Source organism: Panthera tigris, chromosome B2 (assembly GCF_018350195.1).
Source record: "Panthera tigris isolate Pti1 chromosome B2, P.tigris_Pti1_mat1.1, whole genome shotgun sequence".
NCBI lineage: Eukaryota > Metazoa > Chordata > Mammalia > Carnivora > Felidae > Panthera > Panthera tigris.
This window is the reverse complement of record NC_056664.1, coordinates 71773581-71794038: the sequence shown is the minus strand read 5'-3', so window position 1 is coordinate 71794038 and position 20458 is coordinate 71773581. Positions and strand designations below refer to the sequence as shown.

General features: G+C 34.5%; 1 protein-coding gene across 2 annotated transcripts in view; it reads right to left on the bottom strand.

Moving 5' to 3' along the window:
- BCKDHB (branched chain keto acid dehydrogenase E1 subunit beta) overlaps window positions 1–20458 on the bottom strand; it is a 219254-nt gene that overhangs the window by 51170 nt on the left and 147626 nt on the right. For both annotated transcript variants that reach the window (XM_042986716.1, XM_042986714.1), the window contains exon 9: window positions 13019–13105. In XM_042986716.1, the coding sequence (XP_042842650.1) occupies window positions 13019–13105 (87 nt within the window). The remainder of the gene's footprint in view (window positions 1–13018; window positions 13106–20458) is intronic.

Here is a 20458-nt window from a genome sequence, read left to right as displayed (position 1 = left end):
ATGCCCAGAAATTTCACGGTTAGAAAAATAAAGCATAAATTTATTGTTGGGGTGCAGAGGAAGGAGACTCTTCAGTAATGAGTTGTAAAGGTAAGACTAAGTTTCAGTTTCTTTAACTGCTAATATAGAGTTAACCATTGGTATTTTTAAAGGAATAAAGAAGAAAAATGGTGCTAGAAAACTTACAAATATAAGCCATCTCAGGAAAAACCAAGGTTATGTCTTTCTGATCCAGAAAGTACTCAAAACACAGGCATGGGGTGGGGTAGGGAGCACCTCGCTGGTTTAGTCGGTCAAACATGCAACTCTTCATCTCAGGGTTATGACTTCGAGCCCCACATTGGGTGTAGAGATTACTTAAAAAGAAAATCTTAATTAAAAAAAAAAAACAGGCATGGGGAGTATTTTATAACATCTGTATTCTAAGCTAGGAATATAAAATTGGTGCAGTGAAGAAATGCAGAAATGTAATTATTAAGAGGGTAAAATAATCCTACCAAAAGAAAGGAAATAATCAGGACTTGTTTTAAACAAGGATACAACTATAATTGTGGATGATATAAATAAGGATATGGATTTTGAAATGTTAGTCATCTCAAGGCACTTCTTAAAACATAAATATTTAGACCTTCTTATGAGAATAGTTATGAATTCTACTTCTCACCTAATAATTTTGATAAAGAAAATTCGTGGTGCCATGTGTAATATAAAACTACCTTAAATAGTAAATATCATTATATGGTCCTTTAAAGGATTAAAACAGAAAAGTGTGTCTCTTCAAGCAGATCAAGAATAAAAAATAAAGTACCTTCTTTAATGTCACTTGAAAGAAAATAATCAACATTTCCCCAATCACATGCAAATTTTCAGACATTCTGCAAATTAAAACATCTCTAACACTTTCATTAATTTTGATAGATTTAAAAATCAAAACAATTATAAACTAGATGATTTCTGCCTATAACTTTCATTTTCAACTGCTTGTTTTTGAGGTAAGTGTTGATTTTACCTCGTCTTAATTTTCACAAGTGTTTGGATTCAAACTGAGCAGAAAATTCATTAGCAGTAGTTAATCTTCATTTTAATGTCTATTTTAAACTCAAGCATGTTTTGGTGAGCTGTGAACTCATTTATGAAAAGAGATGATGGCCCTTGTAACAAAGCATAAACTAATTTGAGCTGTAAATTTAATTACACTAAATTACCGAAATAAAATGAGCTTTCAACAACAGCAACTTTACTGCCCACCAAGAAGCATGACGAACTAGCTGAGAAATTTTGTTCTGTCTCCAAGAGCCAACCCAGCCCCTTATTGTTTGTGAATACAATGCTGACAAAACATACCTAAAATTTCTTGACAAATTTAATATGCTTCTCCACATTTGCCTCTGATGTTACAAGGTGGCCGAGAGAGTTGGCCAGGTCATGGATAGATTCTCTGCAGTCTCTCACTTATAGAATTTTAAATAATTTTATTTTAGTTTGAAAAATCTTAAGATTATACATATTTTAAAAGAAAAACTATTTCACACCAAATAAGGAAATGAAATATTTTCAATCAATTATAATTTTCTTTGAGGCTACAACCAGATCTTCAAGAATTGCTCTGAAAGTAAACTACAACTCTTTAGGTGTTAAAATATAACTTAAAGGTACCAAATCAAAGAAATCACTCTAACTTTTTTTTTTTTTTTAGTTTTATTTTTTAAGGGAGCACAATTCAACTTATAGGAAGTCACTATAACTTTCAAAAGAAAGTAATGCTTTTCTATAAAGAATTTATATTACTCATTAAAGAGTCTATTCATTCTAGGAAACTTCACCGGTAACTATATAAAAGAAAATGTCTTTTTTAGCCTCACTAGAGAATTATGAGGATTAAAAACAAAAAAAGTATCACCAGATTATTCAAAAGAAATGAGGACACAAAGTAGAAATGTGAAGAACACCAGTACATGATATCAGGGCTCATTTTGGAAGTTAACTCATAAACAGAACAAATCTTTTGGGGGTGCAGGGGCAGTCAACAAATTGGGGTGGTGGTATACAAAAGGCAACAGTCCAATCTAGGAGTTTTCATGACTGGCAATTTCTATATACAACACAAACCAGCAAGATATCATTCTTCTTCAAAGAAATTGCTAACAGCAGTGATGCTGGGGGGGCAAAAAATTCATTTAATCATCTGAGTGCCTGCTTAGCATCAGGCATGGTTCTAGCCACCAGGCTAGCAGATGTGAACAAGCCAGACATGGTCCTTAAGCTCATGAAGCTTGCCTTCTCCTGGGCAAGAAGGGCACTAAACAAATTAACAAGCAACCTACAGACAGTTCAAGGGCAATGAGGACAGTAAAAAAGAGTAATGTGATGGGGGAAATCTCTGGGGTGGACAGCCACTATAGAGGGGACATCTGGGAGAGCCTTTCTGAGGAGATGCTAGTTCAAAATTGAGGCTATTGGGGAATCCATACTCCTTTAAATAACGTCTACCTCATGATTAAGGACTACACATTTATAACATAACCCTTCACTTTTCACATTTCTTTTCAAACATTCTAGCAGTTACTTTTTCCCATCCAACTGGCAGATCAGTCTGTCTTAAGCAGGATGGACAGGAGTGGTCTTGGGACATCACCAAAAGGACACAACAAAATGCTAACCAGAGGTTACAAAGAAAGGGAGAAAGGAGGGAGGTACATAATGAATGTGCCTTTGAATTCAAAGGGGACTACTTCTGTCAGGGAAAATATTAAGGATTGTGTGAGAAAAACTGGAGTACTTTATCATTACCCAGAAAGATGGAATGTGGATGATCTTTCTTCTGACTGGCTCACATCCAAAAAGATTTCAAAAAGAATGACAGCAATCTTTTGTAAAGCTAATACCAAAAGGAGGGAGAGAAAATAAGCAGGATTTCCAATGTTAGTCTCAGTATCACTAACCAATTAACATAGGAAGATTAAATAATCTGAATATCTCAATATAATGCTGCTTTCACTTTTATGATGAGAGCAATAAATCATAGAGGCCATACATGTGAGGGACGGAACTAATCTGCAGAATAACCTAATCTATGTAAGTAGGGTTTCCTGGTTTTAAAACTATCTCAGTTTACAAATCTGAGTAGGTAGCCACGATCACTAAGGACAGCAGCTCCCCAAACACAAATGTACATGATTAAGGAACCAAGTCAAAGTAAAGTACTATGATATTTTAAAAATCAAATTTATGAGAAAACATGGGCTTTCTTACTTAAAACAATTTAGCAAGAATTGGAAGATTTACTATGACATGTATTAGATACATCTAACTACAATAAAGCTTTTAATTACTATAAATGGTATCTGTATGTAGGAAATGAGGAAATTATTAGGAAGAATATATAAATCAAAAAGTCACATTTTATACGGTTTTTTCCCTTATACCTAGATATACATGTTGTTGATTTTTTTCTTTCCACAAAGCTGGGCAAGTAAAAACACCTGTAGGCTTGCATAGTGAGTTTTTCATTTAATGTTATATCCATAGAAATGCTGTCAACTATTCTTTTAACAATTTTAATAAATCTATAACATTCATCCCATGGATAAACCATAGCTTGTTCAACTATATTCCTGTTTCATTAATATTATTCTCAGTATTTTCTTATCATATGGCTGGCACTGAGAAAAAAATGTCCTTACACTCTTTGGTATGGAACTCCAAAGTGAGGGTTTCTGGAATTACTCAGTCAGAGAATATGCACACTTTGAAGAGTCTCAATAGACATTCCCAAACTGCTTTCCTAAAAGAGCAATCCATTTTTACACTTGTGCTGCACCATCTCAACACTAAATACAATTTATTTTTAATCAGCACCATTCTTATTAGTAACAAATGACAGTTATCTCATTTTTGAAATTTACATTTTTAGTCATAAGTGGCATATATTTCCTTTTTTCTTTTTTTTATGTTTTTATTTTATTTTTGAGAGGGAGACAGAGTGCGAGCAGGGAAGGGCAGAGAGAGAGGGAGACACAGAATCCAAAGCAGGCTCTAGGCTCTGAGCTGTCATCACAGAGCCAAACACGAGGCTTGAATCCATGGACTCTGAGATCATTGCCAGAGCCGAAGTCAGACACTTAACCAACTGAGCCACCCCTGCGCCCCAAGTGGCATATATTTTCATCTTTGCCGGCCACTAATAGTTCTAAAAAAAAAAAACAATCTGTCTCTGACCTTTGAAATAAAGGTACTATTAGCTTCCTTATTGATATTTAAGAATGTTTAATATAATATTAATTTTTTATGTGCCTCAACACTGACCTAGTTGTCATTCTTTTTTTAATTGTGCTTGTTTTCCTTATGCAAATATATTAATCTATGACAACATGGTGGGTAATTGTTGCTTTTTAAATTTCTGCTCAAAATCTTCTTACCCATCTTAATATCAGTTATTTCCTACATTTTCCTTTTAGATTGTGTGGGGTTTTTCTCTTTTTTTTCTATTTTTTTAAATTTTATGTATTTTGAGAGACAGAGAGAAAGCACGAGTGGGAGAGGGGCAGAGAGAGGGAGAGAGAAAGAGTCCCAAGCAGGCTCTGCACTGTCAGCGCACAGCCTGATGCAGGGCTCAGTTCCACAAACCATGAGCTCATGACCCGAGCCAAAATCAAGAGTCGGATGTTTATCCAACTGAGCCACCTAGGTGCCGCTCTTTCTAAGTCCATTGAGAGTTTATTAGAAAAGTAGAAAGCAAAGGGCATGTTTGAGAGATGTTTAAAACTCAACGCTACATGGGATGGAGAGGTAAGGGAGAAGACGAGGATGAAGAGGCAGTGAGGGAGTGGGGTTCAAATGGAGAAAAATGGCTTTCTATGTTGAGTGAATAGCATTTAGAGATTGATTTCTACTTTATGCTTCTCCCTTTTATTTATTAAAAGTCATGTTTCTTAAAGTCATGTTTCCTTGTTTCAGGTCTTCCCCACTCATTCACTCACCAGCCCAAATATAACACAGCCACCATCCTGACTACCACCCTACATTCATCAACGTCACCGATGTCTTCAGTTACCAGTGTCTTCCAGTTACAACCATCAGTCTTTGGCTAATTTAATAATGTTGACTACGTACACTATGGTGAAATTCTCCATACTTGTTTTCTGTAATGGCTTTTTTCTGCTCCTTTCTCTCTGACCACTCCATCTCATACTCCTTGACAGCTTTTTCCTCTCTTCCTCTTAAATGTTGATGTACCTGGGGACTTCTTTAGAAACTTCCCCTGTGATCATAACCATACCCATGACCTCAGCCATCACCATAAGATGATAAATCATTAATCTTTTCCTACACCTTAGATTCTCTTCTGGGCTGAAGACACACTTTTTCATCCTCATCTCAGATTCTACAAGTCCAAAATGAATTCATCATCTTCCACAAAAGATATGCTTACACCTGTTTTCCAATGAAACTGCACCTCCATTCAAAAATCATCCAACCTAGAAACCAAGCTAAGCCTTATTCTTAACTCCTGCCTGCCTCTGTCACTCACCTCAGTTCCTTCACTGCTCGTGTCTCATCAGTCAACAAGTCTCTTTCAAATTCCCCGTTTTAAAATTCACCTTTCTCTACAACACCACTCTCATGCCCTTGATTAGAAGACCCTCAAATCTTTCATTTAAATTACTCAAATAGTTCCTTTGTTAATCTCTGTGACTTCCTGTCTCAGCCCTCACCATACATCCTCAACACAAGTGCCAAAGAGTCTTTCCTTTCTAAATTGCAAATCCTTCTAAGTTAATTCCTGCTTAAAATCCTATTATGACCTTTTACATTAAATAATGAAAGTAATTGTGACCACCATTTTACTACTACAGATGGTCCCCAACTTACCATGGTTGAATTTGCACTTTTTCAACTTTATGAATGGTGTGAAAGTGATACACCTTCAATAGAAACTATACTTCGAATTTTGGATTGTGATATTTTTCTGGGCTAGTGGTACAATATTCCTCCTGATGCTGGGCAGGGCTGCGAGCTGCAGCTCCCAGTTGGCCAGGAATCACGAAGGGGAACAACCCATACACTTAGAAACATTCTAGTTTGCACTTTCAGCACAGTACTCAATAAGTTAGTTACATGAGATATTGAATACTTTGTTACAAAATCGACTATGTGTGTGATGATCATGCCCAGCTGCAGACTAATATAAGTGTTCTGAGCATATTTAAGTTAGGCTAGGCTAAACTATGATGTTCGGCAGGTTAGGTATATTAAATGCATTTTTCAGTTACAATATTTTCAGCTTACAGTGCGTTTATTGGGACATAACCCCATAAAGTTAAGGAAGAGCTGTATTTCCTACTTGCCAGGAAATTTGTGAGGTGTGTTTTAAATAAATTATATAGGAGAACTGAAATTTATTATCTATGGGAGCTGGCTCTACTCTGTCATCTTTTTCCTCCATGCAAAAACAAATTCCTTAGTATTACATATAAGATTCTTTAGGGTCTAAACCATACCAACTTCTTGACCCTTACCTGGTGCTATAGCCTCATATACTACTCTTCAACCATAACCAAACCACTGAAATTGCTAGAAAATCAAATATTTTTCCTGCCTCCGTATTCCTTCTGCCTAGAACCACCACTGACCTTCACTCACGGGGTCATACTCATCCTCCAAGAGTTGACTCAGCTTGAATATGGGTTGGGTGAGTAAATTTTTTATAATCCCATAGTCCTCAGAATATTTCTCTATCTAATCATGTACCGTTGAATAACTATCTGTTTAGCATCTATTTTTGCTACTAAATTTGTGTCACAAAACAAGAACTCCATTTCTTGAATGAAATGCCCAAATTAAGGCTGTGCCCAAAGCACTCAATAAAGTGTGGTTGCAAGAATTATCATTCAGGAAGTGGCCAGTAGGACAGTACATTGGAGTCACATAAAGATGTGAGAGATATTACTGGAAACATTGGTTTGGGCAGATGAAGATCTTCAGTGTCAACATAAAGATCTTACTTCTATAGCCCAAGAAGACCTATTGGAGGTGTTCAAACAGAGGATGCACAAAATTTGATGTGTTTTAAGAAAACAGTAAATAGTAATCTGATAAGATGTGAGAGGCTGAGGGGCAGAGATAAATAACAAGACAATTTAAAAGGTCCTGAAAGGGGTGCCTGGGTGGCTCAGTTGGTTGGGCGTCCGACTTCAGCTCGTCCATGAGTTCCAGCCCCGCGTCGCGGTCCATGAGTTCCAGCCCCGCGTCGGGCTCTGTGCTGACAGCTCAGAGCCTGGAGCCTGTTTCGGATTCCGTGTCTCCCTCTTTCTCTGACTTTACCCCGTTCATGCTCTGTCTCTTTCTGTCTTAAAAATGAATAAACGTTTTAAAATAAATAAATAAAAAAAAAAATAAAAGGTCCCAAAAGAGTTGAGGAAAAATAAGAGTTCATTTTGAGATAAGCTGATTTCCAGAAACTGGAGGATATCCATGTGCTAATGCCCACCTTTTCTCAGTCTCATGTTAAAAATCCTTACACATACACCATTTTATCATACAAATTTCTTATCACTAACAAAACTAGCATGGAGTTGAAATTTTTAGTCTAACACTCAAAAGGCAGAATAAGTCCTGAAGGATTTCAAATTTGAAAGTTTCAAGAATAGCCACCCAAAGGTTGGGACTGCCCAAGAAAGAATAGGGAGAGGAGGGCTAAAGATGGAGCCTTGGCCACATTTATACTACTGAGCAAAGGAGAAAGAGACACTGGCATGATCAGGGGAAGAAGGAGGACCACCACATGTAACCTGGTTATGACTACAAATAGTGAAGCAGTGGCCCCGGCCGTGATGTATCCCTGGAAAGATTTAGTCTTTGGTTCACATCTATGGCCATAGAAACTGTTTGCTGAACACTGAACAGGCTTCCAGGCGAAGTTCCATGTTAAAGAAGGCTATCCTATATCTGAATACTCTATGTTAAACTGCTTTTCTGATGCTCTGGCTCCATCTAAATAGATTTTAATGCAGAAGTACATTTCTCCTGGATGTTATATCCGTTGTTGTTGGCAAATGCATCATTGGTTAAAAATATAAATTAAAAAATTAAGATTATAAAATTGCAATAAACTATTCATCAAATTACTACTCTGACAGCTTTCTCTGATAACTCTTACTTTTTAACATCATAATTTTAATATAACATAACATTTTCCACAATGATAAAAACTCAAGACCATTTAGGAGTTTTTCCCTCTTCAGATTGATGTTTTTAAACAGAGTGTTCATAAATTTGGTAGTAATAACAAGTTTATTTTAAAAAATCCTTCTGTATAATCCTTTCTAGCATGAAACAGTAAGAAAAGAAAAATTCCTTTATTTGAAATCATGAAAGTTTCCTTTTACACAGTGATTTGTGTAAACCCTATAAAAATCCTCTCAAACTATTAGAATATGATTACCTTAAAAATATATGTCAGTATGCACGATTTCTGAGTTCTTATTCTAGGAAAAGAGACCGCACAGAAAGGATGGAACAATGGTATGGAAACTTACCATCCTCTCCAATTGGACTCTTTATTGCAGACTTATTGCTTCCATGTGTTAAAAAAAAAAAAAATTCAAACCTTTAAGCCAACCCCAATCCCTAAAATTTTTGGCGCCCATATTAAGCATTGAATCCAGAAGAAAAAAATTATCACAAGCCTATCAGAGTCAAGATTTATTTCATCATGATGGGAATGTGTTAGAAATTAATAATAAAGGTTGGTTTCTACAAGGCTAAAGAAATTATACTATTTAAAGCTACTCAAATGCCATAAATTACTTGGCCTTAATATTTAAATAAATAATGCCTATTTTGAACATTGCATTCTAGAGCATATAATATAAATTAATTAGAGGAATATTAAAGTGGATAAGGTTAACACATTTCTTTTTGCAAAGGAATGATTTTTTTTTTTTAACCTGGGGTTACATGAAGCTGAGGAATACAAACATCACACATAATTAATTTATATAATTCTCTGAAACAATGAAATCTTTGCTCAAACTACACTGTGAGGTCAATGAACCACCTAAACTGTTGTCTTTGTGCTTTTCTACAAATCAGGGTGCACAATGGAACGCATACCTCCCTAAAAGTAGCACATCTCCAAGTTTCAGTATGTGTCAAATGAAAGAAGGAAAAAGTTCCTTCACCCCCAAAGTGAGAACAGATGGGAATGTAAAATTAGATGGGAAGAGACAGGGAAGCTTTGGATGATGGACCAAGAAATCTTCCCCAGCGGGGAAGCCAAATACACCAGACCTCAGTTTGTTCTGCCTCTTAGTTAACATCCAAATTAAATCCAATAGGAATGCAAAGCAGTTCTTAGATTCGATGCATTGGTTTTGATTTCCGTAAGCATTCATATAAATTTCACGAAGAAGCTATTGACAAACATGTTCTAAAAATGTTATGTTTAGTCACTTCTGTGAGTTTAACATTACTTCATACTAAGGCTGTTAACAATGAATACTTTTTTAATAAAATAAAATTTTCTTTATGAAAAAGAGGCAACAGGCACGAACAAACTTAAGATGTGGACAATGAATTCCTTGTATGATGGAAGAGCATCTGCCGTAAATTGAAAAGTTATGTAAATAAAGTATGAATACATTTCATATTCATTCTTTTCATATTTTATCTGTAGAACAACAACAAAAAACCCTTAATAGTAATGCCAGCAATATACTTCCTATACCTAGCAGAAAAAAATGTTCTGTTGATATTCAATTTTATATAGTATGATCTAATTTTTCTATCTAAAAATACCGACCATACACTTAAAAGAATATTCTAAAGTGCTGTATTGCCTTCAATATTTTTTATTTTTAATATGGGTAATAATTCAAAATGTAAGGGAAACAAAATGGTGCTCTCAGATTTGAACATATTTAAAAACAGTAGTTTTATTGTTAATCCTCATTCTCTGAAAATACTATAATATTAAGAGCAATTTTGTATAAGATTAACCATGACCTTTTGAAGTACCGGAGATCTTCCACAAACTAGTGCTTGTGGAGCAGATGTGTGTGTGTGTGTGTGTGTGTGTGTGTGCTCACTTTTACATAAAATTTACATTCGTTGATAAAACAATGAGAATAACTCAGTATTTTAATCAATAGTGCTCAAAATTTATAGATCATTCTCATCCATAGTTTCAGACTTGTTTTCCAAGACAACAATGAAAAGTTCTCTGTGTACCTTTTCCCTGCTGTCCCAGAAAATTGGCTTTCAATATCTTAACCCTGCTTTGTCTTTTTTTTAACCTTACATTGTAGTTTATACGACAAAAAGAAATATGGAAATATGAATCATTCCAAGTGGTGAAAGTAAGTGCATGTCACACTTAAGTAATTTCAGTTTAAATCATCCAAGGCCCTGGTAACAGGATGTAGGTTTCACTTGTAACAGGGAACGAGGCCTCCCATAAAAAAAGATGCTCAATATAGTACACTGCATTTAGCTGCATATGTGCGTGAAACAATTACGGAAAAGTAGATTTTATCATTCAGACATGCAAATTATATGCAAATTATATGCAAATCTTATTACCAACAACAACAAAACCTCTCAAGGTGTTTTTATTCCCCCTCTCTTATCAGTACATAAAAGCCACAATCGGCAAACATTTGGGGACATTATGTTGATATATTTTATTAAAATTCATTTTTCATACTTTCCATTTGTGCAAATAAAATGTGAATAAGCAAAAACACCTGTATTTTCAAATTCATCCTCATACTACTAAATCTAAATACTAATTCCCCAAAACATCAAATGCAGACCCCTCTACATCATTGCCTTAATTCATTTTGTGGTTGGTTGGTTGAATGATTTTAACATGGAAAACAGAACATTTTATGATAAATTTAAAACTTCTATCTTCCTCCTGGGATTCGGGGAAACCTTGAATAAACAGTGCATATGCACACACTCAACATTTGCTCCAGACTCCTGTCCTAGCTCCAGATCTTCCACTCTCTTTTTAAACTGGGTAAGTGAAATGCACTCTGGATGACAAACACGAGTGTGTAAAAGGGATAGGGTCAGATGAGGCCATGATTTCTCAGACTGTAGACTGCAGACACCTATGGGCATATTCTTGGGAGTCTGAGAGGGTTACAAGGTGTCTTGTTTTGTTGTCTTCATGTTATGATACAAATATAATTATATTTTGGATAATCTCATTCACAACTTTTACCACCAATTATTATCAAGTAATTTCAGGATCTGGTCTTAACACAGCGGTTATGATCTTGTTCGTGTTAGCTTTTTGCAATGACTTTGTTTAACTCATGATACGATGGTCCTCAAACTGAAATTCACAAATGTATTCTTGAGACCTGACATTTTTCTGGGAACACAAGTCCACACGTTATTCAAGACCGACAGACACTAAATTAGGTGATCTTTCTAATTCCTTTCCAGTCTGAAAAATATCTTACACTTACTGCAGCTTACTAATAATTTATGGAGATCAAGCTTAAGCACACTTAGAGAAAGTGAACTTCACAAGAGATAATGTCTAATTCTGCGTTGTACTTGTTTTCTTTTTATATTTAAAAATGAAATTTTTGAGATAACACTATGGAATTCAGTGAGCAAAATGAATAATGCTATTAGATCAAGATTCTATTAGCAAGTCACAAGCATTTCAAATGATTTAGTGGACTACATATTGACTAGGAGTCAGAAAATTCCAGTTTCTTTTTCCAGTTTTGCCTCTGACTTGAAATAGCATATTGGTTTTAGGGTGATTTGTTCTTGCACCCCCATTTTTTTACAAAGTTAGTACATTATGTTACTCAATGAATAAAATGTACAATACCAGGCACTCATGTTATATAATGATAAGCAACAGTATGCCTCAAATTTTAATTTATATAATAAATAAAAAAACAAATCTGCAAACTCAAATATTTGCTTTTCTTAATTCCGTTAGTGACAATATATAACATATAAAAATAGCAGTATAATTTTTTACTATAAATTATAGATTATGTCAATCTAGTTTTATAAACATTTGTTTAAATTTGCTTCATTTAATTTCAAAGTGCTTACAATGTCATCAATTTGCACTTAAAAATAATTTATTGGTAGAAATCATTGTTTACTGGTTAAAAGCTTAACCTATAACAACTTATCATTATTCATATATCATAACTTTTTAAAATTTATCAAAATTTTAAACCACATACACTTAAAGGAATTCTCAACTTACATGTATCTTAACAACAGAATCATCTGAACACCAGTAAAGAGAAGTAAAATGTTTGCAAACTGTAAAGATATTCTGAATTTAAAAAGCATATACTTTATATTTAAAATCGTTATTCAATTTTTAATTTAAAAAACTCGGAAAAATGAAACTTATTTAAATCATCTTAATTTCCTATCTGTGAGATAAATGCAAACAAATATTTTAAAGAAAACTCCTCCATAAAGCAGTATATGGGAAAATTTGCTGCAGTTTAACTAAGTTTTTTTTTAAAAAAGAAGGCTTTAAACCATTTCTAAAGCGTGGCTAATAGCATAACATAATATGATTATTAATTAAACTAATTAAATTAATTATTGATTTTTGAAATTATTTATTGAATTTATATTATTACCTTTTGACAGATTCATCTTTTTTAAGGTGAATGCTGTGAAAATCAACATATTGCATAAAAAGCTTAAGTTTTATCAAAAGAGAAATACCACATTCATTTAAAAGTTTTCATTTCCTGTTATCCTAGCACACAGAACTTACATTTGTTTTGTAAACTCACTTCAAACTTTCTTCTTCCAATAAAAATTTCAGTTTTTATTACTTCAAGATTTCTTTTCCAGAAGATGTAATTAGACCACTAACTAACTAAAGGACAGTGGAGTCAAATGGAAAACATGCATTTCCAAAAAGTGCATGTATCGTGATAAGTAACTTTTTCTTGGAATTGGCAAGTACCATCGCACGAATGTTAAAATCAGTGCCAAGAAGTGACTCTACCTGAACCGTAGAGCTGATCTCCGATGCAAAGCCGCCTGTCAAGGGAGCCTCATGACTGATTAGCAGTCGCCCTGTTTTGATCACAGACTGGAAAAGAAAGGGGAAATCTGATGTTGAAGAGAATACATGTTTTCAAGCATACGATGGCAGTTTTGATTAAGGAATAAAAACAACTGATTTCAGTCCAATAAATAATTTAAAATTAATAATACAATTTTATGCCAAGGAAGTTAAAACTCTCTCACACTGGACAGTCATTTGGTACTTGCATTGTTACAAAATTTTTCAATATAGTTTCTAATCCTACTACCAAAGAAAAATGAGATTTGTAATCTTGTCATCAAAAATGCATTCCATTATAAAATACTTTTGTGTTACAAACATAATTACTGTATTTCACACTGTCATCTCAAAATCATTTTTTCTTCATATTGCTTTAGGAATCAAAGTGATTTTTTTTGGTTCATTTTGGGGTGTATTTGCAATATAAATAAATAGCCTTTGAAAATATTATTTTGTGGAAAAGGAAAACACAAAAATAGCATATAAAAGCTGCACTGCAGGAAAAACTCAAGCTCCTAGATATTTAAGGAAACTGAGCAGGAAGAAATCCCTGCAGAAGTAAAAGCGTTATAACCATTTCTGTCCCTGTGCATTAAAACCTGGTTAACGACCACAACTCTATTTTAACATAGGAAATGTCACAAACAATAAAGATATATTCTCAATACCGGCTCACTGTGGTTGTTCACACAGCATGATATACTCTGTACAATAATAAATCAAAAAGAATAGCTATGATATCATAGCAGGATGCCAGCTGTGTTGGAAGGTAAAAAATATTAAAATCAACAGCAAGTTACTGCTTAAAATACGTTGAATAATTACATGTTACCAAAGGGGTAATTTTCCTCTACACGTCTAATAATTTGATAACAACTTTCTTAAATTCTACATTAATATTTTGCGAATATGAAATAAGATCTTCCAAGCAAAAATATGTACATAAGCTAAAAGATTTCCTTCATTCTAAGCAATTAGAGTTTAAAATCTTAAAAGTATGCAACCATTTCAGTCAGCAGATGTTAAACCCTAAGATATGGCCAATAGCCATGATAAAAATAAGTTATTGTATATACTGAGTAAATAGTGACTTAAGAACATAAAATTTTATGGACACCTTAATGAATACCATCCCCACCCCCAGTGAAATGCTAACCTTGGGATACTGCTACTTGGATTTTATGACCGTGATTAATTATGCCATTTACAAAAGTCACAAATTTCAACGCACCTGGTTAGGAATATACAAAGACAAAAACAGTCCACGATCATGAAAAAACAAATGTGTTCTCAAAGCAATGCTGATCTACCAATGAGAAGAAACAGATTTTACAATTAAACCTTTCTTATTGCTCTGAAACTCAGAAATCTGCCAATGCCTAAGTGTCCAGAGATGACCTCGTTAAAATCCATCCCAGCTAGAGGATGCATCTCAAATCTCCAGGAGGTAGAAATGAGACACTTCTATAAAAATGCTACTGTTACCTTAGACCTCCACACAACAGATTTGGTGTTTTTTATTTGAGCTGAGTCCCATGCAAGATCAAATGACAGCCTTCAGAATGATCCCTGGAGGCTGATAACCAACCAGGGCAGACAGCCTGGCTTCCTAAATCCTGCAGAATGTAGTGGGAAACTAAGCACAGATGTAGCCAGAACAAAAATCTCCAAGTCCAGAGACCATCTGAGTGTCCTTCAGCAGGAGAAAGTCTAGATAAACCAAGCTATAGCAATACAGTTGGGTATTATACAGTCATGAAAAAGACTGAGGACATGGAAAGAGGCCTATGGTAAATTAATTGGTAAAATCAGCAAACTGCAGAGCAATATAACTTCATTTTTACAAAAGACAAAAAAACAAATAAAAAAACCCAATTACCACAGCAGTGGGACACCAATAAAACTAGCTGTATGTACTGAGTCAACTTGTGTAAACAGTCTGGAGGGATTTATTCCGAACTACCAAAACTTGTTCCTCCTAAAGAGTGACAGTGAAGGAATTGTTGGGAAAGGCTTTTGTATTTCACTTTATGTAAAAAGTATTTTTATATTATTGAAAGTATTCTCAATAAGTCATAAATAAAGGTAAAGCCCTTGAATTAATGGTGAAGGCAACAAGTACTTGCTATGTTGTAGTCATAATCTCCTCAAAAAACGTTAACAATGTGTTTTGGGGTTTTTTTAATGGCATTTTGGAGTAGCTTCACATACAAGGAAACCCTAAGGTCCCAAACTCCAGCAGCAAATAGGCACACTAAAAACACAGGGATTCAGCCTTCCCTTGTCAGTCTCTGTGTGATATGCTCCATGTCAGGATTATATCCAGCTCACCTCCTGACCCTCAAACTGTTGGATCCTAGACAGCACGGTAAATCAGCTATTAGTATAGGAGGAAACAGAATTCTTCAGCACCTCCATATGTGTGTTATGTACATGCATGTTCTTAGATCAGGAGTTATGCTGACAGTTACAGAAGAAATTCTAGAAATTTCTAAAACACCAAGAGCTAAAGGGTAGACACAACAAAAAGTAATAACACTGTGAGTTTATGGAAATTATTATGGTATACAAACCAGAGGGAGACAGTGTGGCAAGAAGAGAAGAGACAGAAATAATGGTAATCATAAACAACTGGTTGTCCTGCAAGTTGCTATGTGCTAGGCTGTGAGCTGACCATTTTAGATTGATTACTTAATTTAATTTGGAAAGCACCTAAGTTTCATTTTTGCTTCCTAAAATCAACTCTGACATCTGAAAAGTATTAAAATGTGTAAAATAAAATTACATCAAAATTCTGAAAATTGCCAAAATTTAGAAGTCACATTGATATTGTCAAAGTCTTATCATCAAAGAATTAGCATATATTATTAAAGATTAGTCTATAAATGCATTTCAATAATTTTGTAAGATATAAATAAATTCAACTTGGTATGTTCTTTTTTATCATTTGCAGTTTTAATTTACTAGAATTTATGATGATTGGTTTTTTCTATACTTTTGGAAATTATTAACACTTTGCTAATACTCTGATGAGATCATTACAAATCTAGAAAATTGGACAGTGTTACGCTATTCTTTGTGATTCAATTAGATATTCTGATTAAATTGCATGTTTTTTGTCAACTTTAACAGGCACTTAATTTTCATACATTTAAGCACAATGGTACACAACTGCCAAGTCATACTGCTAGCCAAATTTAGTATTTTGATATATTTAGTAAACACCAATATGGTACCTTTCAACAGGGACAGCTGTTAACCTTTTTAAAATAACCATAAATATAAATAGTAATAATACTTTAAAATTCATTTTCTTTAGAAGAAATGTTTAAAGTTTCAAGTTTTCTTCTGAGATAAACCTATTTCACCACTTGAAAAAAATTTAAAGGAGTTTAAACAACTTTTCAATATGAAAAGCTAAACCTATCAGAGCCAGGAAAGATCACGTAAGGCTGGATTTTCCAGTATCTGCTTCTTCAACTTTCTGCCACTAAGACCTGCTCCAGGATTCTGGCCTCAGGCAGATGGAGCACCAGTGAGTTAGAGGCAACAAATGGCACCAGGGAAAGCTAAGCCAATTAAAGACCAGGGCTGTGAATAACTGTTCTCTGTATCCCCTACCTCTCAACAAAAGGGCTTTGTTCCCTATGGCTCCAGAAGATTTGTCAAGAAAACTTTAAAAGCAATTCTGAAAGGCTAGGAGGAGTAAAATAGCCTGTGGCTGCTAAGTCCGTTAGTACTGGTTGGCCCTGGATTTCTCTCATGGAGTCTCACTTTCTCACTATTTCAGTTAGCCATCCTCTCCCCCAGGGCACCAGCGGCAGCCTATCATAAGAGGAGTTATCAGAATTTCAATACCGAACACTCAGCAAGGTTGCTTACAGCAGACAGATCAAGACACCTCTGTTCTGATGGAACCCTGGCGATGCCTTGTTCCTGGTCTGACTGTTCCATGATGTGTTCCTGTAGTACTTCTTCTACCCAGACGTCATTACAAATGGCTATCACTTCAAGTTCTCTATGCAGGATACCTAGTACGATGCTCAGAATATGGCAGATGCTCCAGAAAAGTTAATTAGATAAAAACCTATTATAAAATAATTTCATTATATTAAGTATGTCCTCCTGTGATTTACTGAAGCTATTGCTTTCTTAGCTAGCTCCATTTTTAAGATAGGCAAAAGTATACTTCAGCACATCCCACAATTTAACTATGAAATAGTAGACTCCAAACTGAGGATATTTTAATGTAGAAATGACAATAAGATATCTGTGGTAATAGCAGGATTGCTAAGTTATACTCTGTTAAAATGACTGCACAGATTTTGGCTGCCCAAACATTGGACATATGTTTTAGTGAATGTAGCCTTTAAAGATTTTAACACAATCCAACCAGGAAAACTGTTAAGCTGTCATTCCAGGAGAAAATGATACAGACAAGCGAAGCATTAAGCTTGCATACGCCTGAATGTGTAATACTGATATTCAAAAAGCAAAATATATAAAATATATATATATTTCTTTCTCAAACTCCATAGCAAGACTTTCTCCTACAGAGCATTTCAACCCACCCAACACAAAGTTCAGTAGCCTATTCTGACTGCTCATAAGATAAATTAAGAAAGTAATACTTTGGGTAGGTAATTTACAGCCCTTTTATACATTGTTTTTATCTGAGTATAAAGCTAATGAAAAGCAAAAGAAACACCATAGCAGGGCCCTTACCATTTCCTTTTGAAATCAAATGTTTATAAATACATATAAGCAGAAGTAATAGTAAAATCACACACCTGTGTTTCATTAATCAAGAATGTATTCATCAGTATTTAAATAATCCAGAATCATTAAGAACATGATTTAAATTAGCTTCAAATATCATTGCGAATGAATTTTTTTTAATGTTTTCTTGTTTAGTAGCCAAATGCATTTGAAATGTTAGCCAGAAAAAAATCACAATTAATCACAGGCTAGCAAATGTGTAATATGCCCAATAACAATTATTAATCTGCATGATCTTCATGCGCAGACCATGTACTGATATTCCACTGGAGAAATACCAATGCTGAAAGAGAAAGAACAGTCATGAACTCCAGAGAAAGTCCGGAAAAGTCCATTTTGGCAAGGATATTAGTGGTGGGGTTACAAATATTTTGCTATTGTAGGAAAGTGGAGTAAATGGAGAAAAACTAAATCCTTGGGGCTTTATCACCCATGTGGAAAAAAGTAGGTAAGGGAGCAAGCAGAGCACAGAGAACTGAGTAAAATCAACAGGAAAAGAATGAACAAATACTACTAACAAAGGCATGAAATGTCTGGGAAAATTACAGACATCTTCACTGGTTCATTCTTGTCTGAATTATTTGTACAATCAGAGCTCAAATATTGAAGAGTCAAGGACAAACTACTCTTGCAAAAATTAAAAGTGGACATCTTTCAGGAGTAATTTCAAACCATGTCAGATAAACATGTTTCTACCAGTCAACCTTACCTTTCTGGCTTGTTTCCTTAGAGTCCCTCTAGGCTTAGGTCACGTAAGACCATTCACTACTCTGTGAATCTGACCCATACTTTCCCACCTCTGACTTCCTTCCCCATATTGGCAGGCATTCTATCCCTCCCTCAAGACCCATCTCACACAATACCTCCTCGTTGGTCCCCTTTTTCATATTATATTATATACATTCTAGCGACCATTTCCTAACAGAATTTGAAGTAGCTGACAATGCAAGGATATTCTATGAAATATAAAACTGGGGTACAAGGGCAAGGGTCAAGTACTAGGGTCAAGGCAACACTCATTGCTATCTCTCTCTTAGGAATACTAGTAATTTACCCTGTGTACATCTGTCATATTAGCCCTTCCAACCACACTCAAAATCACAAATTTGAAGGCAGAAACTGCTTATGTCTATTGCAGAACATACCATATGACAAATATGCATTAAATTGAGAAAATTATGCTCATGTTATTATTTGGAGACAAACGTATATATTATTAAAACAAACAGCTTGAAAACATACTTAAGCATCTTTTTATTTCTTTTTTTTTAAGGGTATTCTTTTTCTTAGAGAGGTAGGTGGGGGTATCTGTACTCTCTCTCCCAGAAGACTCTAACTCATTCAAAAGCACAAAATTCAGAAGGTATCATGTATTATGTACCTAACTACAATACCTAATGTGTGGTTGTGGATGAGGACTCAAGAAATGTTTTAAGGTTCACTTAAAAAAAAAGGAAGAAGCATACAAACACAGTGATTTAAATGAATCATTAAACATCCAATACTCCGATGCCCTTAAGCTTTTAGGAGAGACTGCACAGAGCTATAAAATACATTAAAAAAGAAGTCCTTTTAAATGCATACTTGTAACAAAAACATGAACAGAACATTTCCTTTCCCTGGTACTGAACATAAATTTCATTTCTCTATTTATAAAAGGTCATGTCACCATGATGATAAAGGCATTAACTGGACTGGTGGACATTTATTAAATATGCAGTTAAGCCATGAGTAAATATATAAATAAATGTGTCTTAAAAGATCTTTTTTCATTTTCTCCGTTAGCTTAAGCATCATGCAAAACACAACCATCCATAAATTTCAACATGTTTTTGTGCCTAGACAATTTTTCAATGACTAAAGCAGCCACTTCTCAAGCTTTTTTACTGTGTTCATTTTATCATGGCTCTATCGTTTTTCAGCAGGATTTAGAATATTTCCATAAACTCATAACCCATCTCCCCTGCAACTCCTATGCATTTTTTTCAGGAAGAAAAGCTATAACATGTCATTTGGATATGAACATTATTGACTTCCATGTTGTACTATTTTAGAAAACTGTTAACAAGACCTAGTGCAAAGCCAAGCTGTACTTTTGGAAACACAGGGAGTTGTATCTTCTGCATCTTCTAGCCTTAGAACCATGTTGAGTTCTAGGAGACTTTTTTCTTTGGAGTTTACAGCAACAGAAGCATTCAGAAATACCACAACTAAAATTCTGCTGTCAATATGATTATACTCTCATAATAAATGAAGAAGCTGGAGTACAATAGCTCCTATACACTTCTTGGCAAATCTAGAACCTGATCCAACAGTGAAGACCAATGGTGGTACCATTCCACTACATTTATTAATTCAAGTAGTTTACCTTCACTGAAGTAGTATTATTTTGTTACCATGGTAATATAGACATATTGTGTGGGAGAAGGGGTTGATAATTCACAGATGACTCATGTTTAGCATCTAGGTTATGATTATGGGCTGACTGAAATGTCCATACAGATAGTTTTGTTTGTTCCACTATTTTAATCATTCTTTTTAAAAAAAAAAAATTTAAGGTTTATTTATTTTTGAGAGACAGAGAGAGACAGAGTGTGA